Source organism: Amphibalanus amphitrite, unplaced genomic scaffold, assembly GCF_019059575.1.
Source record: "Amphibalanus amphitrite isolate SeventyFive unplaced genomic scaffold, NRLGWU_Aamphi_draft 000080F_arrow, whole genome shotgun sequence".
Taxonomy (NCBI): Eukaryota; Metazoa; Arthropoda; class Thecostraca; order Balanomorpha; family Balanidae; genus Amphibalanus; species Amphibalanus amphitrite.
In genome coordinates this window covers 337,538-360,737 of record NW_024881576.1, presented here as the reverse complement: position 1 = coordinate 360,737, position 23,200 = coordinate 337,538, and the positions used below count along the sequence as shown (strand labels likewise).

Genomic DNA, 23,200 nt, shown 5'->3' with positions numbered 1-23,200 from the left:
ATGCCCTCGGCGGCTAGTGGACCGACCACTCCGCATTGTGCAAGCCTGGCCTGCTGGTGACAACGGACAATAAGTGGTGAGGAGGGCACAGTAAATTTGCCGCAGCGCTCGGCCTAAAACAATGGCTCACTATCTGCTCGCATCTACGGGCGGCGCAGGCAAACTAGTCTTCTGGCACGGCGTCAGAGGGGAGCAGGGTGACGAAGACAAGCTAGACGGACGGACGAAACGGGCGGAAAGACGGGTAGACAGACGGGCTGACAAAGGAGCGGACGGACGGAAAGGCGAACAAACAGTTGGATAGACGTACAACTAGGCGTACGGACGGACGGACCAGACGGGCGGACGGACCAGACGGGCGGACGGACCAGACGGGCGGACGGACCAGACGGGCGGGCCAACTGATGAATGAACGGACGCACGGACGGATGGACGGATACACAGACGGACGGATAGGTGGCAAACGGACAGACGAAAGGATTGACAGTTAACCAGATACACACAATATTACTTTACTTATACATACAAAAACAGATAGATGGACAAAAGGACTGACGTGACGGTAGACAGAACAACTGATTCAGTTCTTTCCAGCCCCATAAGCCGTTTTTACGAGCGGGGAAGTGATTCGGGGTTGGTTTCAAGCACAAATGAGGTGATCTGCGTGAAGATAATATCGGTAAAAATAGAACATCGGAACTTTCCTTAAACGTCTGCAAGGCCGGTTTTACTGTTTTATGGGTTCAGGGAAATCGAGGGCATACCGTTCGTTTTGGTTACAAATGCATCTCATGTCAGTACTTCAGATGACATATTTCATGCTAAAATCCGCGGGAAACTTGCCGATGAGAAGCCTCTTCGAGCCCATTTAAAACCCGTCACCTTTGTAAACGGACAGTGGTCGAGTTACAGCGGAAATGAGTTCGGTGAGCGGGTTACTCATTACCAATCAGTAAACACATGAACTGTTCGGGCCCAAATTATCTCTGTTACACTGAAACTATTATCGATCGGGAGGAGTGGCTACAAACAGTGCAACGGTGCTCGTACAACCAAGCTAATAAATTGAAATAAAGTTTGAGCATATCAAGTTGTTTACAAACCCAGACTAGGAAACACCGCGGGCCCCTGCAGCAGGCGATGTCCATGCTGTAAGCCGGACCCAGCAGTACCTACCCGGTGCCATATCTGTGCCCTGGCCGCCGCGACTACGAACTGACGGGGCCGACCGTCCGTCAGCGGCCTTGCGGGGGACTGGGTCGGAATGTGTCAGCGGTGCACGCCGGACCGGCCCGTAAGCCGACTCGTGGAATCGCTCGTCGCGCCACGCCCATAACACGGCTCACCCCGAGCCATTATCGCTACTCTAACGGGAGACAACCCCGCAGTGGCAGGAAAATCCGCCGTGGCATTTGCATGAGTAGTCGGATGTGAGGGTTTCACCATGGTTTCACCAGCTCTTCAACAAGGATGCCACTAGATTACTGAAAGGCAGCACATAACTGCTAAAAACTAACAGCATATTTTAACTGCATTCCGTAATAATTTGTTTCAGCAGGTAACTGCTTGCAGCTTGTCCTTTTAATGGAATCACGACATGCAGCGGAGGTCGTGAAATAATTGACAAAATCAAACCTCATGTGACTTTTTTATATTTGCGAACTTGAAATACGTACATACAAAAGGCCCTATTCCCTAGCACTCGCTCTGCATGAACTGTTTGTCCTTTCTAACGGATTCGCTCACTCAGCCAGGGAAGTCCCGTAAATTAACTGTCATCGGCCCTCCGGTTCAGCTGCTTCGTCACGGGATGGCATGGGACACCGATTACTGACGCCTGCCATTTTATTCACCGAGATTCACCGAGACAGTCCGGCCTAGCCCGGAAGTGAGTGAGAGCTCCTTTATTGCGGCGAGATTCCTCCCAACTCATTTCGGCCGACACGAACGAACTCACCAGCGCCTACCAACACTACAGGTCGCCGAAGGTGGCGCCACCCGTAGGCGATACGTATGAAGCTGACAGTAATTGCCTGAGAACGTGGTGGACCTCGATCACATCTGACAGCTACTCGGGAGTCACGACTGCTCGTGGTCCGGGGCACGTAGTGAAATAAAGAACTAATGGATACATGTATGGAGAGAATAGGTAATAGGTATGCATCATAGGATTGACCAGGAACATGAGGTCAATTTAAATTAGGTTATCATACCAAATTTGGGCATAAGCAAGTATAATGCAGCCCATTCCTTATTGGTCACATACACACATACCATGAATGATGATCATTACTCCAGCAAATACCATGCTAGCAATGTCAGGCCACACCACAAAACTGAATGTGGACATTGACTGGAATGACCAAATGCTTATTTTTTAGATGAGAGAAAATAACATGTCAGGCAGGACCCCTATTATACAAACAAAACAAATAGTGTTCTTAAAGTTCCAAACTACTTTTTTAAAAGATAACAAAAGCCTGCTTAACCCTCGCGGGCCCGGGGGGGGGGGCGTTTTTCGCCCCCCCCCCCCTGGCGATGATTTGCGATAGCTCACGAACACTTAGGGATAGGAAGGCGAAACTTTCAGTACCTTTTCTCCCATCAATTTGACATCTTCTGAAGTAAAAAATTTGGACCTAGCCCCCTTGATGACGTCACAAGGTCCATTTTTCTAGACCCCTGCACGGCAAACTTCGGCGTCACAGACGCAAACTTCAAATAGCTGCTAAAAATAGTTTTAGAGATAAAGACAAATTACGAGCACGGTTGTGTAGCGTTTGACCTAGAGAAAAATAGAAAAATAGTTTTAGTGACCTGAGGTCAGAGGTCAGGTCAACGACCCCGAAATGTGGTTTTAGTTTTCGCAAATAACTTCGACAAAAATGGTCCTAGAGCTACGGCAGTGGTACCATCGCATTCGCCTTGTCAAGCCGCGTCGAATGATATATATTTTGTTCGGAAAAGGTCAAATTTTATGTTGACCTCATGTGACCTCGAATGACCTCTGGTTGACCTTGACACATGAAAGGTCGTTTATGATGGATTTGTACCTACTGATCACGAATCTGGCATCTATTTTCCTCTAAGCCTTCATTTAGAGCTTCCGGATTGCAAAATTGTCTTATTTATTATTAGGCACTAACTTGAATCAGTGAAATAGCCTCTAGCAGGGATACTCTTCTGTGACCTTGACCTTTGAGCAGCCTAGGTATCGTAAGATGAACCACAAATAGGGAACTGATAAGCCTCAAAACATTTCAAAACATCTTGGAAGTTAGCACGCAAGATTTGCGAAAAAGTGCCAAGGTTGAGGTCAATTTTGAGCGTGACTTTGACCTTGACCTTTCACTTTGAGCACATTTTCAGAATCCTCAGATTCTCTTCTTTCGTTTGACAGCCAATTTTGCCGGTTTGATGCAGTCTGCCGTCCTCTAGAAGGCTTACTTTGAGATCACTACACATGTGGCGGTTTTTGCCTTTGACCTTGACCTCTGACCTTGAAAATTGACCTGAGGTCAAAAATTTTAGGTGCATTAGAATTGTCTCGTAAGGAACTTTCGTTTGGTATCGCTTTTGTTTCCGCAGCTCCCTTATTTACAGAGTTAGACAGGGGGGCGAACCCCCCCCCCCCCCCCCCCGGGCTGCAATAGTTGGGATTACCCCCCGGGCCCGGCCGGGTTAATACTGAGGCTTAAATTATTTTGAAGCATATTGAGGGCACATAGGCTCCTTATCTTAACCACCAGAGGGATAGAAATAAGTACATGAGTGAAAACAAAATAAGAAATTATCTGAAAGAGGTAAAAGCCATCCACAGTACATATGTAGATATGAAAGCTGGGGAGAGTTTGAGGGAGAGCAGGGGGAGTAGATGGGTCAGACACTGAGTCCCTCTCACTGGCTGATTTCAAATGGTAGCTGCTCTCACCAACCGCATAACATCTCTTTTAGAAATATCAAACATGTAGGTACTTTAGTACTTATATAGCACAAGAGTGCTAGGAATCTGGGGTAGGTATTATCATCATGAGAGACTGTTCCTACTTCCTCTAGTCATCAATCTACCCCATTAATCAGCTCAGACATCAGATTTTGTGAGTTGGAGTGGTGCAGTCAAATGTGTGACAAACATTTAGATATAAAAACATAAGAACATTCTGAAGGTTTTTTCAACCCGAACTCTGAAGGCTTAAACATTACTTCAAGATATAATTAAACGTATCAACAATTGATTCCTATTTTAAATAAAAAGGATATTAGCTCAATGCATGTAGATACCAATATTTAGCATGTCAGTAACTGCTAAGTATACCTGCGATTCCTCATTGAGCTCAGGCTGTATACTTATTGATAAAGGTAGGTAACAGATAGGCATTAGCAGCATATCACGGAACTACAGCAAACTGGTGGCTAAGCTGGCATGCTGCACAAAACTCAACACACTTGGCTATGACAGTTTGTGCATATTATCAAAACATGTCACACACAAAAATTGGAGTGAACAGTGCACTTCAACTAGCACAGAGATCGACGCCTTTCACTTCTAGGTCAAGGTTCATGCCGGACGTCAAGCAGAACACCGACAGTCATTCAGCTTACATGAGACCTAATTAAGCGACCTAGTTTGCGGAAAACGAAAGCTAGAATCGTCAAACAGTCTCTGAAACTTATCGAAGATATTATCAGTCAAATACGAGCAATTTAATTAATAAATCACACACATTACCTTCTACCCCTTGTTCCTCCTCCACCGCCTTCCGCTGCGAACTGATGCTCAACTTTCAAGCCGCGCACACAGCTGCAACACAAGTTGCGACATAAATAGCGTGGCTGCGACAAAACATTGAGGGTCTCTGCTACTATTTTGTTACATGACCACTATTCGTGAGACTTACCTAATTCACTTGCAATTCCAAAAAGGCGGTCTTGGGACTTGGACGATACTTTGGGGAGGGGAGAGGGGCAGGTGTGTCCATGTGTGCCTTATGTGTGCCCACTTATGTGTGCCTTATATTGAAAAAATGTTTGATCTCTCATCTCATATGCAGAACGAGTCACGAGAGCAACATATTGCCATCAACCCAACCCTACTACTATTACTTTTATACCTCTAGGAATCACTATAATTTTAACATCTTGAAAACCCTCTGAGTTCTTTAAGTGCCGCGGTCCGCAGAGCTCCAGCCGTGCAATTTCACTAAAACATTAAAGGGACCCTCCCACCTTCCAAAAAGTTAATGAATTGGCACGAAAGTGATGTCGCTCGGTTCAGAAAGAGCGAAAACGAATATCTACCAAATTTCATCGAAAAATATTCACCGGTTTTCAAGATATTAGACTTTTACTTTTGTTTACTTTTTGGGATCTCCGCTGTTCCTAGCGACTTTATTTGAAAGTGCGGCATTTGTTGCGCGCAAAGCAGCATATACCACCGCGTGCTACCAAACGTTTTAGTAAAAGATTTAAAAATCGTTAGATCGCCGCTGACGTCACAAATTCTAAGGGGGCATACCAATGCACTAGCCCCTTAGAATCCGAAAACTGCAAGTTTGAAATTCCATATCTCCGAATTAAAGCATTTGTCGATGTTGTGAGTGCCCAAACCGGTATTTGCAGGCCCTGGCCACCAATTTGGCTATCTCAACTCAAAACTAATGTTAAAGTGGGAGTGTCCCTTTAAACTTCAAGCCCCTTTGAAGTTCCCGTTGGCCTACCCTCCCGTACGGATTATGGCGGTAGCCGGTAATCACGAATCTCTGAAGAGAGCAAACAGTTCAACCGTTCATGATGTCCATTCGTATTACTACGTCGAACCGTCGTTTACAACATCAATCCTATTTATCTTCTCTTGCATATATAGTTTAGCGGATAGCTCTGCATCTGTGCAATAACTTACAGGCAGTCCATTCGTTTTGTTTGAGCCGATCATTCCACTGCAGCACACCTTTATAAGAAAACTTACCATGGTGTGATATGCTTACATTTATTTCCAAGATGCAACAACGTCGCATTGCAACAAATTTTATTAGCCATCATTGCTAAGCAAAATGGAATATGTGCCGGAGCACATATGAAGCTCATTAAATCAGCAGTTTAGGCAGTGCCACACGTCTATGTGCCTGCACATCTCTGCCGCTGCCACCATGCACCATACCAATGAAACCAGCCACCAGCGCCACACAAACAAGCCACAAACACGATTGCACGAATACACAAAGCTGCAGTAGTCGGGCCCTCCTCCGTCCAGTGGGCGGCGGTCTCTTCGTTCGGCCGAGCGGGGCGGAGCCACCGGAGGTCAGCGCACATGTCACTTCCATGAGTAACCTCCGGTCACCAGAGGTCAGCGCAGAGGTCACTCCCAGTAGCCTCCGGCGCCCACCGCCACGTTGTCCGTGCCATATCCCGGTAAGTACTCCAGCATCCAGAGAAAGTCGGTAAACATCACTGGGGAAGAGGAAGAGATCGACGCTGGTCAGCCGCACTGGATTTTATCGGATATAACAAACGAACTGAGGTCTATACCTACTACCAGACCAGAGCATACTGAATAACCGGACGGCCAGGGACCACCAGAATATGGGGACTACTGCATCCTAGCAATCAGACTTAGGATACAGTTAGCACTGCTGCGTTGGATGGTAACTTGGATATTGTCGTGCAATCCTATTCAAGCCAATGAGACCAGTTTCGCTTTGCGACTACACCGCTCATCGGCCTCAAATCATTCTAGCTAGAATTTGGATCAAAAGACCAGAATATTCTAAATTTATGTAAGATTAGCAAGAAAAAATAACCACAATCATTCAGCGGCACTGCATTTATGCCTTTGGTGCCACTAAGCTGGATATTTCGTAATTATTGGCATTCGTCATCGGTCAAAAGCTAAAAACACATGACGGCCCTCAGTGAATCACGCACATCAGCGCCGCCGGTACAAGTCAAAGGACGATCGACCTCTGTCTCGAATGTTCCGAACAGCTCACACATGACGCAAGCGGGGCCCGGGGTGCATGAAACGGGAAGCGTGATAAGAGACTCATGTCGAAACGGGCAACAGAATAACATGACTAATATTTACAGCACAAGTTCACATGCAGCTGTAGGACAAAATAACTTCTGTTTATTTGGACCTTAGTTCAACTCTTTCCTAGACGTTAAAATCGCGGATCGATGTTTTTAGCAATTACAGGAACTTTGAAGAATGCATGGCTACAAAACGACTTTAGCACAGAACCACCATTTTCCATTCAAAAACATGTGACTACCGGCACTATTCTTCCATTACACACATTACAATTCATCCTTCTCTACTTCAGACATTTCATCGGTACACCAATAGTTCTATTCCACTTCCCTGCAGGAGATGTCCCCGAGGTTTCTTATTCCCCACTCCTATCTCACAGAACTCGTCTCCCCCGACTTACAGATCTCGCCCTCGTGCAGTGTGTCCACAATCTCGGGACAGAGGCTGGTGCACGGAGAGCGCGGCGTCAGGCGCACCCCTGTGGTGCCCTGCAGCTGCGCCATCCACACCATGTCGTTCACCACGGGAAGCTGTTCGAGACGCGGGGAAACAGGGCTGAGCGAATGGCGACACAAAGTACAGCAGAATGTAAATACAGCAGGACTCGGGAAACAGAGGTGAGCAAAAGGTTTATGTAAAAACAGCAGCATGAAAATACAGCAGCCGTGAAAGACACGGGAAACAATGGTGGTGCGAAGACTATTCTCACGTCATTTGATCAGTAATCTGAAATGACACCCGTTCATAAATGCTACCTTTGCTGACGCAGCTAGTGTCCACACACCACCAGGCCGGCAGTACGCACCATTTTGTAGACATTTCCCGTGTAGTTTGAGGAGACTAGCACCCAGTTGGAGTCGGTGGTATCCACCATTGCCGGCAGAAAGTACGGCCGACGGTACAGCGTACGGAGCACCTTGGCAGCCATCTTGTCACAGTTCTCCCTGGAAAATCATGGCAAACAGAGCACCGGTTAGAAGACGTCCGTCATACCTCCCGTGCCAGTTCACAACTTTGTGATGATTGCCATGGAAACAATACCGAGAGAAATAAATGCTCAATTCTGGTAAAAGTTGAGCCTTGTTAACAATATGGCATGGTAAAAGAGTGTTCCTAGGTGTACCGAGCGAGTCAAAAAGTCACGGTTTCACAATAATAGAGCAGAAAAATTATAGAGCCAAGTACAACCGTGAGTCATTTGGATAGAACAGAGCAATCACATTTCTTTGAAGACATTGAACATCAGCCGCCTCGCTCACTCACCAATGGGCGAACCACTTCTTGATGACGGGGTTGCTCATTTTGTCCAGCAGCAGCTGCATGTCGTCGCGGGCCTTCAGATTGGTGAGCAGCTCACAGGGCCGACTCTCGGCCAGTCCTCTGTCTTTGAACATCTGCGGACAACGGGACACGCAGCGGTCAACGTATATCCGACCGGAACCGAGGAACACTCCAATGGTGTGATAGTTGAACAGGCACCTTACAAATGAAGTGAGCATTTGTACGAGCTATAATAAGTGGAAGCTTATTATCATTGTCCGCACTTGGCACCATGTAAACACACAATGGGCCGCTGTTTTTAGTTTTTGTTTTTACATAGTCGGACAATCAATGATCGACTGCATTTGTACAATTCTTCCTCACGAGTCACGAGTACCATGAATCTTTTCTAAACTACAGGATAAACAGAAAAGTTGTTGTATTTACAAACCCCAAAAACATTCATAACTTTCGCAGATTGACGACGTATGACTTACGAAATCAAAACTTATCAGAGATGAAAATTAATCAATATCCACCTACCTGATATAAATAAGCAATTAGAGATCCACGATATTCTGCCATCATAACGATCCCCTGTCGCCCACCTTGACGAGCCGGTGACGGTCAAACACGCCGTCCTCGAGGGCCGGCCAGTCGCGTGTTCCGTCCGTCACCACCACCGGCCGGTCCAGGCGCAGGTAGTTGTCCGTGACGACAGCGGCGCTGACGTTCGACACGCGCTCCAGCTCGTCCAGAGACTCGCATAACTTAGGGAGAGACGGGAGGGGAGCGGTCAGACAGGAGGCGGACCGGACAGAGACTGCAGGCTCAGGCAAGAGAGATACAAAAACAGCGAGGGTGGGGAGACGAGTAAAGCGAAGAGAGGAAACGGAGAAACACAGCGACAGCAAGAAAAAGATGTATAAATAAAAATTAAAATTATAAATGGGTATTTAGGTGCGTTGAGTACCTTACGAGGTTATGGTTCAGCAGCAATTCCAATCGAGTAATAACTCCCGAATAAACTACAACTATCGCCTAGGCCCTAGAGAAATAATCACTGAAAAAAAAAAATTGAATCGACGGTTTACTTGGGGAATATTCGGCAAGCAGTACTCATTTGGTTCCCGACACTGTCTGGAAACGGCACCAACGCTTTGAACCTATCGTTTCAGTACAGATTCATTTGTGCTAAGCCCGGAGCGACTTCGATGAGCAATTAAGGCACACAGCAGCTTTACGGCATTGACACTAATTTCTGAGCCTGTGTGAAAGATCAATATCTTTAGCGTAAGTGTTCACATGGGTTGCCTTGCCGTGCTAGAAAAGGATATATTTACGGAATGTAGTCCTCCGTTTTGACGGCGATCGTTACAGCGATTGGGGCTGGAATAGTCCAAATTAAATCCAGAAAATAAATGAATTCTTCGCAAAAGAGTGATTCAACGCAATCGATGTTTCCTTCTTAATCTGTATTTTGTTTCTGGCATCCTATCGTACAGCCAATGGTTGTGGTGTAGCGATAGTAAAACGAAGCCGTCCAGCCGGTCACGGCGGCCGGCGAATCGATTCCAAACCGGAGGAATCACTGACCCCACCTCCGATCCAGCCTCCAGGCAATGCCAGTAGCGGTCGGGACCGCAGTAAACGCCATCGATCTGTACGACGCCCAAGGCTCACCCCTATCCCGGCCCCGGGCCACGGTGATGCCAGCCCACGACTGGGGACGGGGAGGGGGGGGGGCGGGGGCAGCCGGGGTCTGCGGCTGAGTCTGGGAGATAGCGCTCCCGTCCCTCCCTGCTACACGGGACAGAGTGATGGACGGGGGGTGTTGGAGCAGTGTGGTCGCCGGTCGGCACCACAGCAGATTGCCAGTGGTGCTGAATAGCTCACGCATCGGGTAGAGTCGTGAAAACTAGATCGGAAATAGCCAAAATATAGCTTATTGCTATGCTTACCGCAAAATAAGTGTGAATATCTGAGGCTGACGTTATTATCAGTGAAAAGCTACACAAAAAGGATAATAAAAATGTACAAAAGACGTTACATTTAGGCATATGGTGCGATTATATTGTTCAGTAAAACGGGAACTGGCAATATATACCGCAGGCTGGTGAAACGTGTTAATCAAAGCCCTTTTTCAAGTTACCAGCACAGCTGTGCGATGCGACCATCGGGGACAATCTATCTGACTTTCTGTGCGGCTGCGGGAGCCTCGTCGTCCGTACAGCTCGCGGGCCGGGCCGTATTTGGGCCGGGCGCGGCTCATTGGAAATCGGACCGGTCCGCTATCTCTAATACGCTGCCATTCCGACCGTGCAGTCTACCCGAATTATGCAGTCACGCTGCGACCAGCCGGGTGTATTCATGGATTCAGGCTCAGCACCCCTGGGCAGACGTTCCCTTCCTGCACCCCACGGAGGCCGGCAGGGGTCACGGACCCGTCACCGGCACTGCCAAAAGCGACTATCAGCAGTGCGCGTTTGAATTGGAAATGATGCTTGCATAACAGTGAGTTGGTGACATTGCAAGGATGACTGGCACAATGAATACATTCCCGAAATTACTTTTGGTAATCTCATGTTATTAATGTCGCCATGAGCATTGAGCAGTGAGTTCATTATCGAGTGCACCATCATTACTAGGAAACGGCATGTGACTGCATGACTTCTACAGCAAATATGCAGAAGTCATATGTAGAAATATATTTGTAGAGCAAATATAAGATCATCCGCCGCGGAATGGTGATTTCGAGACGCCTTCCGATCTCCAGACATCGCCCAGTAGCGGCGCCACCTCACCTGACAGGAGTCCTCGGTTCTGACCGGGCGGTCCGTCTCCTCGTACAGGGGATTCTCCACCAGACACGTCATAGTGTACAGGCCGGTCCAGTCCCAGTACGGCAGAATCTGACAGACACAAAACTGGTATTCACACACAGGCCAATTATCAAGTTGGTGCATACTGCATACAGTCAGACTAAGCATGATTGAATATGAAGAGTCAACACCCAAAGTCGTAGCATGTAACCCAGGGGATAGTGAGAGGGTGCACCTAGCCTGTATTTTGAATCATATAAGCAGTCGATTCATATTTCATGCCCAGAGCAGGATTGTCAAAAGCGAGCTGAAGAAGTAAAGTCCCCTTCCGACCAGCGTGGGTATGCTAAAAAGAGGAAGTCCATGCATCGACAACCCCAGATCCCGGGACTGGCCCCTCCTGTGAGAGGCCGGTCGGCCGGCCGGGCGTGCGGAGCGCCGACCTACGGGTCGACACTGCGCTCGCCCGGTCGGTGGTTAGGGGGCACCGCCCAGGGTTGCTTTCCGGGCGGTGCGGGCGGGGGCTGGCGGCCCGCCTGGAGCGCCGGGGAGGTAGCCATCAGATCTCCCCGGCTGGGGAGGTATCCCACAGCTCTCCCCGGGGCCGGGACGGCATATGTCACAGATTGACACCGTCCCGGCCTAGCCAGGCGGGTCGCCGATGGGAGCACAAAAATGTTTTATGCTTATTTTTGTTTGTGTTTTCTGTGAATTGTGTTAATAAAACTACATTAAAAAAGACAACCCCAGATTAATGTTACAGTCCAAAGCAGCATCATGAGCGGCCGTCACCTACCTTGACCAGTGCGACGCGCGTGTAGAAGTGTGCCGCCTGCTGCACGGGTTTGGCGGAGCCGATCAGGTACAGCGCGGCACAGAGCACCAGCAGTACGCCAACCACGCGCCCCACGTACCTACCGGCACGCGGCGGCGGCATCATGGGGGTGTTCTCACAAGCGGCTCATCGCACCTCGACCGTCGGCACAGATTGATGCTGTTGATTATCCTGGACGAGCACTGAGCAAAACAGCTGTAAACTGGACTGATGTCGCTAGTCTTTGAACTCAAACATTTAGAGCTTCAACTTAGTCATCACAAGATATATCAAATGGATGTAGACAGAAGAACAAAGACATTCACATAAAACACTATCTATCAAAAAGTTAAAATCGTATTAGAAGCATAAATCCTCAACACCTCGTGCCGATTAGGTCTTACGTTTTACCATAGTGTAAGAAATAGCACTATGGTCTTACCGAGCCCTGTTGATGCCCGTGGACCAGTCGACAGCCGAGACGAGCGGCCTCAGTGCGCGGCTCACTTGGTCGTGCGGCAGCTCCGAGCGGCGGCACAGCTCGTGCAGCGCCGTCAGCTCGCGCTCCAGCGCCGCCAGCCGCTCGGCCTCCGGCAGACGGGCCTCATCAGCCGACATTGCTACCCTCCTGGCAGAACCTGCAGCAGGAACATGCGAGAGAAGATAGTAGATGAATAAAACTTCTAGAAAAAAAGAGCTGAAACCGTGATGAAAAAAGATAAAACGTTGCAAAATGCTTTAAACTGGGAGATTATTACGAGCGAGCGAGCGCAGCGAGCGAAGCGAAGTCATTTCAATATAACGGAAAAATCTCAGTATGAGCGGCCCGGCCCGGCCCGGCCCGGCCCGGCCCGGCCCGGCCCGGCCTGTAACGCTTTTGAGAGGCTTATATCTCAGCAACCGCTGGACCGATTGGTCTGCGGTCTTTTTTGCTGGGTAGCCCCATCCCTTCTACCCCGTAATTGACTACTTTTGATACATCTCAGTGACCGTCGTGGCACGTGCCACGTGAAAAGTCAAGGGTGTTCAAGCTGTTTTGCAAAAGTAGTGATTTTGAGAGGCTCATATCTCAGCAGCCGCTTGGGCGATGGTCTTGCGGTAATTTTTGTAGGGTAGCTGCATCCCTTCTACCAAAAATAGGATACTCTCGATGCATGTGGGTCACCCCCAGTGCACGTGCAAAATACAACAATAAGAGGTGTCAAATTTGTTCCCATTTTAATAACTCGGTAATTACTGGGGCGATTTCGCTGAAACTTGGCATACAGGTAGGCACCCACCAGGCAATGCATTCCCATGTGTTGCGGTTAGGGTGCTACTGCACGTGCGCACGTGCAGGGGGCGTTTCCAGATCTCGAGAACGGCTGGGCCGATTGCGCTCAAATTTGGTACACGGTTGGGACCGGTTAGTAGGGTGCCGTGCAAAAGTCATTTTGGACCCCGTTTGCACGTGCGCACGTGCAGAATGTCGCTTCCAGATCTCAAGGACGGCTGGGCCGATTGCGTTCAAATTTGGCACACCGCTAGCGACTGGTTAGAAGGGTGCTTTGCAAAAGCCCGTTGGAAGTACCCTCTCGCCCTTCTGCACGTGCAGGGCTCACTATCTCGCTCGCTCGTTCTTCGCCCAAAAGGCGTTTTACTGGTTATTAGTCATTGGTGTAAATAGGGAAAATGATGGTTAAGATAGGTAACTGTTGCTGAGTTACACTTGCATATAAAATAGGAAACCATGTGCATAAAATTAAAAAAATATGTTTGCTAATGCTCAGTTATAATGATGACATGGGGTGGAGAAGGCAAGGTGCATTGCAGTTTCCACCAAGCATTAATTGATTGAAGTTGAGATACCCTCATCAAATTTCCTCCATCCCTTTTATCAAAGTAGAAACTGTCCCTGTTTGTTTGACTGTTTGACTGATTGAATTTGAGATAGGGGAGAGCGGGGCCAGTTGAACCACTTTTTATATATTGACATGCACAGCGAGATCTAGTTGTCATATCGAAAAATGCACAATGCCATGAAAAAATATGCTCTTTTGGCTTTATTTTAAGATATGTAAAATTATGTTTCAAACATATTTTGCTGCCAAACGCATGCTTATAAAACTGCTCTACGCCCGTTTCAAATGACCCCGATGCGAGGGTCAATTGAACCAGCCCATGGGGTCAGTTACACCTATCCTTAACAATGGGATGTTTTCCTCTTTAAGGCCACTTTCTTAAGGAGATATTTTGTCCGGTTTACTTTTCGAAATGCTACATTCAATAGGTCGTTGGAAAGCTAAAAGTGCAAAGTTCCTCATAATAGGTGACATAAAGTACATAGACTATGGAAAAATGGGCGGATGAGAAAAATGAGAAAGATCTCAGGCTATAGTGTGCTTTCAAGCAAAAGGCTGGAGAAAAAGGGGTCAAAAATTGAGCTCTACTAAACTACTATTTCAGTTTAAAAGCTCATTTCAAAGGTGGACTATTTCCTTTAATGTTTACAGCCCCTGAACAATAACCATTGCAAAGGTCACCGGGGTCCATTGAAACGGCCTGTGGCCCTGTTTCAACTGACCCTCAGAGAAGCGTTTCAATTGACCCCATCCGCTCCCGCCATCTCGCACGCGCCGCAAAGCACATGTCAAACGAGCTGGAGTGACGGCATCATGCTGAATGAAGGGCCAAATAAGGTGCTATTCCGGAGCCAGGAGTTCTTCTTTCAGCAAACAAAGGTATATGAGATATCACAAAATATTCATAAGAACGATTTCTCCCAAACGCCCCTCAAAAACACAAAAACAAGTGTCAAATCAAAATTACCGTCCGTTTGCCGCCCAAACGCCGTTGACAAAGGAAGTGGTCGAGCGCGGATGCGCAGTGGTGTCGGCAACGCCATATGTTGCATACTGTTGAAAATAAAGCCATGTTTCATCTGACCCCGTGTTTCAACTGGCCCCGCTCTCCCCTACCTACCAAGATCAAAACTCTTGTATCCCTATAATCAAATTAGATAACTGTCTCTTTGTGCACTTAAACTTAGCCTGACTGGTCTCTTAATCCTCACATTTGTCATGAAAAAACATGTTAAAACATTGGTAACAATTTAATTCTTGGTTCTTTCTTATGGAAATAGTCTAAATAAAGTAGGTCACTATGCTGCTTCAGCCTTCACACATGCAAAGCAAATGCCTCTTCACATCATGATCAGTTAGTCCAGCCTACACCAGTGGGCAGTGTGCCATCAAAGGTATGCTGTAGATGCCCCACAACCTGCAGTCTACATCTCTGCTGCACAACATCAAAACAGGCAATGCAGCAGACATAGGCAGCTCAACACTGCAGATCTGATCAATCCACCTTATCTGTAAAGAGTTCAAGTTGTTTAGGGCAAGAAATATAAAGAAACAAATGGTGCATTGCAAAATTTGCTAGAGTCATAAAATCATGCATTTAATCAATTTTTAATCTAGGCTACAAGGCTACTGCCTACTGGCAACACCAAACACATCCCCTAAACCCAGACTGCAAGACAAAACATTGCAGTTCTGATGAGATTTTGTAGAGATTATTGTTGTTTCAGGTGCACACAGCCTGTGCATAGTTCAAATTTACCATAGTAGGTATGATATATATATATATATATATATATATATATATATATATATATATATATATATATATATATATATATATATATATATATATATATATATATCAAATATATTTAGGGTGCAGGTTGTGCTGTATGCAGTCTCTAATGTGGTAGGTACCATACTGAACTGCTCTACTGGCACATTATTGTCCAATAAAGTGAGATATAGAGGACACAATGGTCTGCCAATGAGCAATGGCAATGAGCATTGTATTTCCATGCTATTTATTTGGTTGTTTTCCATGCCATTTAGTATGGAGAAGGAGATTCTGACAAAAGGAAATGTGCCTTTTGGTAGGTAAAGGTGTAGACTATCACCTACAAATGTATGTTTGTGTGTCATTTCTATAACCTAACTTTGTGTCTCCAGTCCTCTCTCAGTTCAATTTGGAGGAATTATGAACTTGTGAGCTCTGAGCTGTGAGTTGTGGCAGAAGCATTCTTGTTCAACGTGCTTTTAATCTAGTTTCTTCATGTTTTTTCTTCAATTTTTAACATCTTTTAACATATGTAGGCATGTGAATGTGTGGAAATAGTAAGAAGGTTAAAATTTGGCACAAATTTGGGTAGTAATCAAGCAGGCATCACACTTCTTTTTGCAACCAAGGTGAGGTGCTGTAGGTTAAGTTGTAGGTTTTAGGTTTTAGGTGGTAGGTTTAACTAGGTTGTAGCCTGTAGGTAGCTGCATGAAGCAGCAGCAGCTACAGGTTGTAGCCTGTAGGTAAGGTTAGGTCAGGCTTGGTTAGGCTTAGTTCGACTTTATTAAAACAGTAGCAGCGGAACACCCTCGATCAAGGGGGGGGGGCACTGCCGACTTTTGGTCCCATCCTTTCCATGCAATGCCCATAGGGCTACTGTTAAAATGCCAAAATCAAAGGGGGTACAGTGCCCTCCCCGTTCCGCCGCCTACGATTAGAAAGCATCTCAACTCTCGGTATAGCACCTCTCCTTGGTAGCAAAAAGCAAGTATGACGCTTGCTTCATGACCAGCTACCCAAATTTGCTTCAACTTTTGGGCTAATTGAGCAAAAAATAATGGCACAAAATTGCATGCACTGAATTTCAGCGGATGAGCCCCTGTGGCGTCCAGCGCTCAGACCCCCATTTTGAAAATTTCAGAAATGGAAAATAATTGATTGCACAGCCTTAAAGGGACCCTCCCACCTTCAAAAAAGTAAATGAATTGGCATGAAAGTGATGTCGCTCGGCTCAGAAAGAGCAAAAACGAATATCTACCAAATTTCATCGAAAAATATTCACCGGTTTTCAAGATATTATATTTTTACTTTTGTTTACTTTTTGGGATCTCCGCTGTTCCTATAGCGACTTTATTTGAAAGTGCGGCATTTGTTGCGCGCAAAGCAGCATATACCACCGCGTGCTACAAAACGTTTTAGTCAAACATTTAAAAATCGTTAGATATCTGCGCTGACGTCACACATTCAGAGGGGTATTCCTATGCATTAGCCCCTCTGAATCAAAATGCTGCAATTTTGAAATTCAATATTTCCGATTTAAGGCATTTCTCGATGTTGTGAGTGCCGAAACCGGTAATTGTGAGCCAGGGACCCCATTTTGGCTATCTCAACTCAAATCTAATGTTAAGGTGGGAGGGTCCCTTTAAGAAAACAAATATCTCATAAGTCAAACTACAAAATAATTACCTGCCTATGAAAAATGCCTGGCCTATCTGTAAGAATCCTGATGGGTTGTTGTTGTTGAAGAGTTAGGGCGCGCAGCAGCTTGGAATCCTGATGTGGACTTGCCGCTCGTCATGTAACTACATACCAATACAGTGCTATATACCGTGTTGTAACTGAAGCTGTTCGGTACAACATTAATTGATAATTTCAGTGGAGCTTTTCGGCATTTCATTGGTAATTATTAAAGAGTTTGTGACGTCAGTGATACTTCTAGGAGTCTTATTGGTGCATTCTCAGCATTGCGCGAATCACCAAAGAGACTGGTTTCACAGCAAACAGTATTAGCTCCTCTTAGAACATTTTACTTATTTTTCGTGTTTATCTGGTTTAATGCAATAAGCGCGGCATATCTGTAGCTGAAATATGTTCACTGAGTCGGCCAATCAGCTGCCAGTATTTTTCTCTGTGAGCTGCTTACTCTCTATCTATTGGCCAGCCATGGATTCGAAAGCCGTATATTGAGAAACAAGAGAACACTTTATTTTGATGTGTCATGATTTTGTAGATAAGTCATTTGACCTCGTGAATTGCGCAGTGGATAAGTGAGTGACTGGCGGATTTTCAGGTTCTCGCACGTTCTGGACCGGTCAGGCTCCATCGAAGCTTACATTGGGCTGACGGGCTGACGAGTCACTGGCGACGATGGCAGAGGAGAGGTAGGTGGTATTTAAAGTCGCCTTCGTTGTCGAGCTTTGCATTCGTGCTACGGGATTGAGAAGGATAACGCTGAGCCCTTGCGCTACTTCGGAACGTCGGACAAGAGCTGCTTGCATCCTAACCAGAACTCTAGGTATTTTGCAGTTTTCATATTTTCAATTTTTCAAATATCTATTTGCATTTCTGGTTTGGACAATCGTCCAAATCAACAGTGATACTTTTTTATTTATCTTTGGAATTTTGATGAGTAGGTACCTAACTACCCAACTTCTTCAGTTAATGCTGTTAGATGTAGTGAAACATGAATTGCTTTCCCCCTTTCATCATAAAACTTTGTCAGCATCAGGGCTGCGGAATCAGAGTCAGAGTTGAAGTCAGTTGGAGTCAGCAGTTTTGCCCAGAGTGGGAGTTTGGGTCGCTAAAATCTTACCAACACTGCATGGCTCAGTCATGCCCTGGCTACACCTACCTGGTTGCTTGACAATATTTTGCTGATTGACCTTTCAAAATCAGATTTTGAGATTTTGCTGAAGCTAATGACATATGCCACTGATTCGGACGCATTTTAATTGAAAAAGCTGAAGATGGCTGGTGTGTCAGAACATATTTTTATTCCTGCATGTTATTTAAAAAGTAATTCTTGCAATGCAAGGCCTTGAAATGTTGAAAGGGTCACATCAGGCAGGAAAAAAATTCTGAAATGAAATTTGAATTCATTGTTTGGAATTAATGAGCAATGTCTGAAGCCATATAGTCAAAGTCAGAGTTGATTTTATAAGCTTCAGTCAGAGTCTGAGTCAGAGTCACCTTAGAGTCCATCGACTTAGCCCTGTCAGAATTGTTTGTGACCTGTGAGAGTGTTGATTTTGTTCCCTGTTTCTGCATTACAGGTTTCCAACCATGGATGGCAAGAACATTTCAGTGAAAGCATACCTCATAGGAGAGGGTGACACCCAAGAAATCCGAAGATTTGGCCTAGATGCGTCCGCAGCGACAAGCTTCTCCTACCTGCAGGGAAAGTTGCGTGTAGTGTTCCCCAGCCTGATGCGCAAGTCATTTGATGTGTGCTGGGAAGATGCTGATGGTGACAACATCACTATTGGATCTGATGAAGAGCTGCTGGTGGCTTTGGTGAGCCTGCTGCAGGTGGGAGGCCAGCAGACGCTTCGTCTGCACGTGGTCCCCAGCCGCGGCGCCCCAGCACCGCCCGCCGACGGTCCCATCCACTCTGGCGTCTCCTGTGACGGCTGCGAGCAGACCATCCGCGGACACCGCTACAAGTGCATGACGTGCGACGACTTTGACCTGTGCGCTGCCTGCGAGTCGCGCTGTCTCCACCCGGAGCACCTGATGCTACGCATCCCGACGCCGGACCGCGTTTGGCAGCCCGTGTTCCGGCAGGCGCGCCGCAGCGGCCGCCGCGGCCACTGCCCGGCCGCCTGGGGAGGCTTCGGAATGGCCGGCATGCCCGGCGCCCCGCACTGCGGCCGCTTCGAGCGGCGCGCCGAGAAGGCCGAGCACCAGGCCGAGAAGAGAGCTGAAAGGGCCGAGTACAAGGCCGAGAAGAGAGCCGAAAAGGCGGAGCGATGCGCTGAACGGGCCGAGCGTCGCGCCGAGCGCGCCGCCCAGCGCGGCACGGACGGCGGCGGAGCATCGGCGCCCCGTCCGAGCAACTTCTTCGAGGCGATCCACTCGGCGATGTCGGCGCTGGGCGGGTTCGCTCCGGAGGGCGGCGCCGGCGGCCCGGGCGCCGAGGCCGGCCGCTGGACCGAGAAGAGCCTGGAGGAGCTGGGTCAGACGATCGCTGCCTGCCTGGATCCGTTCGGCATCGACGTGGACGTCGGCGTGGAGACTCGTCAGAAGCGGGCCGAGGAGGCCGGCGGCCAGCAGCGTCAGGCCGCTGCTCAGGCTCCCGCCCAGGACATCGCCGCGGCCGCCACCACCGCCGCTAAGGCCGCCACGGCCGCAGCTGCCAGGGCTGCCTCCGCCGCCGCCGCTGCTGCCACCGCTGCCACCGCCGCCACCGCGAACACGGTGTCCAAGGTAGCCGGCGCCGCGGCCGCCGCCACAGCTCCGGCTCCGGCGGCCGCCACGACTTCGGCTCCTGCCGCTGCTCCGGCCCCGGCTCCGGCTGAGAAGATGGAGGCCGAGCCTGCGGTGGCGGATGGCGTGCCCAGCCAGACGGAGCCGGCCGCCGCCGCGCCGGCTGAGAAGGTGATCCCGGTGACGGTGGAGGACGTGCCCAACGACCCGGCCGACGACTGGACCATGGTGAGCGGCACCAGCACGCCCTCCGAGGCCAGCTCCGGCGCCCGCAGCCGCGTCTACCCCGACCTGGCCACCGAGGCCCCGGCCGTGGCCACACCGTCCCAGACACCGCCGACCGCCGCCACTCCGACCCCGACCCCGACTCCGACCGCCGCTACCCCGACTCCGACCCCGACCGCTGCTGTCCCGGCCGAGACGGCCGCTGCCTCGGCGCCGCCTGCCTCGGAGCCGTCTGTGCCGCTGGAGCCGCGCATTCAGCGTGCACTGGACGCCATGAGCGCCATGGGCTTCACCAACGACGGCGGCTGGCTGACGCAGCTGCTGCAGGCCAAGGGCGGCGACATCAGCGCCGTGCTGGACGTGCTGCAGCCGGTGCCGCGCCGCGGCCAGTAGGCGCCGTCGGCAGCCGGCCGCCGCGCCACAGTCAGACGCCGCTTCGGCGGTGGCGCTTGCTTCATGTGGTGGACTATCGCAGCAGCGGTGTGATCGATACGTTCTGAGGTAGAACGTGTGGCATTCACCCAAAGAAATTATTGGTGTTCGTTTTTAGATCTTGCTTGCAGAAATATGTTATTCTCAATGGATTGTGATCCTTTTGGTAGATGTTTACAGATATATCGTTACGACTCTTAGATGTGCGACATCTCACTGCACACGGATTTATCGATGATTAATCTGGAAAGCGCGTCGGGTAGACGTCGCGACGTATTGCCCTCACCAGATACCAACATGTACCGCTTTTGGTGTTAATAAACCGACAAAATCCAATTGTTTCTGCGATAATTTGTTTGTTCCCACCTGACTTCCTCTACAGCGTAACGAATAGATTACGGCCAATCAGGTTGGCGTATTGCAGCAGGAGCGGTAGAACTCCGGAATGCGTCTCGGATGAACCGTGATTCAGAGCTGGAGCGATGACAGCGGCAGTGCGGGTCGCCATATCCCCTCGGTTCCCTAATATTCGTTCCCTCTACAGCCTAGTTCCTCCTGTTGGCAGACAGCTCAGTCCCGAGCCGCACACAGTGCGTGCTGCAACTTGCACTGAAGGTCGCCCGCACTGGTGTCAGACAGGATTTCCCGCAATCTCCAGATAAGGCGTCCTTGGACCGAAAGGCTGCAGAAGGCTGCAAAATACCAGTTCGTGAATCACTCAGACCCAGCCGACCGTCTGCTGGGTGGCGAATCTCTGTCCGTCACTGGATGAGACCGGTTGGTGTTCAGTGTCCTCTGCTCTCCGCTGGCGGACTGGGACGGCCTGACGTGTTTGTTCACGCTCTGGATGACGCATCCATGCAGTAGATGCGAGCATGCGACAGTGACGTCAGAGTCCGTTGTGCAGTGATGCTGACCGACTTGTAGGAGACTAGCATTGTATGGCTCATGCCAATGGCTCAGCTGCGCTCTGGCGTTGTAAAATCGTAGGTACGAAGAAGAGCGAACAGCAACGAGTATTTATTCATGACAGGGATATTGTGGTGTCTGGGTTTCAAATATTGAAATTTGTTTTTAAATCCGCACCGGGCCGGTGCTGGGCGCCACCTACGCCGGGCTGTGGGCATAGGCGGCGGAACGGGGAGGGCACCGGGGCACCGTGCCCCCTTTGATTTTGACATTTTAACATTAGCCCTATGGGCAACGTTAACAACGCGTTACAACGCCTATGCAACGCCCATAGGCGTTGCATGGAAAGAATGGGACCAAAAGTCGGCAGTGCCCCCTTAATTGAAGGTGTTCCGCCGCTACTGGCTGGGGGGGGGGGGGAGAGAACACCTCTCACCCCGTCTAACTCTGCTCCTAGCTGAGACACGTAGTGGCACGCGATAGCAGGTGTTTGAATCTTTAACCCTCGCCTGGCGAGGGTTAAAGATTCAAACACCTGCTACCGCGTGCCACTACGTGTCTCAGCTAGGAGCCTATGGCACTTCGAAACGCCAAATTTACAGGGTAGGTGGGTCCATAGGAGATCTCGCCCCTGTGAAAGTTTGTTGACTCTAAGTCAATATTTAGGGTTTTTTTGGAATTTGGGGGTATGAGTGCAAAAATTTTGCTAAAACACGTTAAAAGTTTTTCGCTTATAACTTTTTACCTAGTAAAGATAGAGCAAAAAAAAATAGTACCAGTAAACTCAGGACGTCCGTGCGCATCGAATGATATGCTTTGTTACCAATTTTAGTGAACTCTGGAATTCAGTTGCCGCTAAGCTACATAGTCCAATTTTCCCCTGACCTTGCACCGGTTTTGTGACCTGGTGACCTGACCTGAAAAGACTGGGACTTAAAATTTTCAGGAAAGGTGCGAAAATGTTGCCCCAGAGGGTATGCCAAATTTGGCGGCGCTACGCGACGCCGCTTTTACGTTACGAGGGGGTATCGAAAAGTTCTGATCATCACATAGAAGATATAGACCGATTTTGATGATTTTTGGTTGGTAGTATATTTGGTTCTTAAGAACAATGTTCCCGCAAAGAAAATCCTGAGAAGTGGTTTTATCTTATGTAGGAGAGACTTAGAAGTAAAAAAGATGAGTATTGGGCCCATTGAGGACCGAACCGTCATCCAACTAATGCATTTGAAACGGTATCACACTGAGAAAATACATCAAGAACGTGCAGTTAGTTTATGGCGAGGAAAGCCCATCTCATGCACTTACCGAAAATGGAGAAATAATTTTCAACTTGGTTGCATGGCCCTTGCAGGGGAGTCAAGAAGTGAGTGACTACCAGTGACTGACAAGGTGGTGACTGTGAAGGAAGTGGAGGACCTCATCCTTACAGATCGTCGTGTGACCTTTCAGATGATTGTGCAACAGAAAGGTCTCAATGCTGGCAGCGCCTGAAAATATTATCAGCGAAGAACTACAGACGATAAAGGAGTCAGCCCGCTTAGAAGTTCGTGTGTCTACTTTGTTCAAGAGAAAAACGCGTCTCGGCCTTTCGAACTGAAAACTAGGCCTTTTTTAGGAAATTGAAGACACCTTCGATCATTTGATGACTTGTGACGAATGCTGGAT

At 48.4% G+C, this 23,200-nt stretch overlaps 3 protein-coding genes across 6 annotated transcripts in view; 1 reads left to right on the top strand and 2 right to left on the bottom strand.

The window, feature by feature from the left end:
- Positions 1-4,781, bottom strand: part of LOC122379565 (adenosylhomocysteinase-like 1) — a 64,213-nt gene extending 59,432 nt beyond the window's left edge. The window contains exon 1 of one of the 2 annotated variants that reach the window (XM_043361858.1): positions 4,730-4,781. The gene's annotated coding sequence lies outside the window, so the exon portion shown is untranslated. Of the gene's footprint in view, positions 1-4,724 lie in introns of both variants that reach the window. The other variant, XM_043361859.1, reaches the window with a different exon arrangement.
- Positions 4,782-5,967: 1,186 nt separating this feature from the next.
- On the bottom strand, positions 5,968-17,521 carry LOC122379584. 2 transcript variants are annotated; one of them, XM_043361893.1, is made up of 9 exons: positions 17,228-17,521; positions 12,366-12,561; positions 11,906-12,023; positions 11,092-11,199; positions 8,896-9,057; positions 8,291-8,421; positions 7,833-7,971; positions 7,428-7,557; positions 5,968-6,447 (listed from the first exon to the last, which is right to left on the bottom strand). In XM_043361893.1, exons 2-9 carry the CDS (start codon positions 12,539-12,541, stop codon positions 6,356-6,358), a joined length of 1,056 nt encoding a protein of 351 aa, XP_043217828.1. In that variant the 5' UTR covers positions 12,542-12,561; positions 17,228-17,521; the 3' UTR covers positions 5,968-6,355. The 2 variants fall into 2 exon arrangements, with proteins under 2 accessions (XP_043217828.1, XP_043217827.1); XM_043361892.1 differs by having other exon boundaries at positions 17,232-17,317.
- A 227-nt stretch (positions 17,522-17,748) lies between these two features.
- Positions 17,749-20,959, top strand: LOC122379586 (sequestosome-1-like). Of its 2 annotated transcripts, none has more exons than XM_043361898.1 (2): positions 17,749-17,922; positions 18,814-20,959. In XM_043361898.1, the coding sequence occupies exons 1-2, from the start codon at positions 17,909-17,911 to the stop codon at positions 20,582-20,584; spliced, it is 1,785 nt and encodes a 594-aa protein (XP_043217833.1). In that variant the 5' UTR covers positions 17,749-17,908; the 3' UTR covers positions 20,585-20,959. The 2 variants fall into 2 exon arrangements, with proteins under 2 accessions (XP_043217833.1, XP_043217834.1); XM_043361899.1 differs by lacking the exon at positions 17,749-17,922 and adding an exon at positions 17,966-18,056.
- The last annotated feature ends 2,241 nt before the right edge of the window (positions 20,960-23,200 follow it).

Bases quoted from the DNA above. Each gene is read 5' to 3' on its own strand.
- LOC122379584 (XM_043361893.1), bottom strand. From the start codon at position 12,541: ATGTCGGCTGATGAGGCCCGTCTGCCGGAGGCCGAGCGGCTGGCGGCG. The intron at 11,200-11,905 runs GTAGGTGACGGC...TGTGTCTGTCAG, and splicing joins CGCGCGTCGCACTGGTCAAG to ATTCTGCCGTACTGGGACTG. The intron at 9,058-11,091 runs GTGAGGTGGCGC...TCTCTCCCTAAG, and splicing joins GAACCGAGGACTCCTGTCAG to TTATGCGAGTCTCTGGACGA.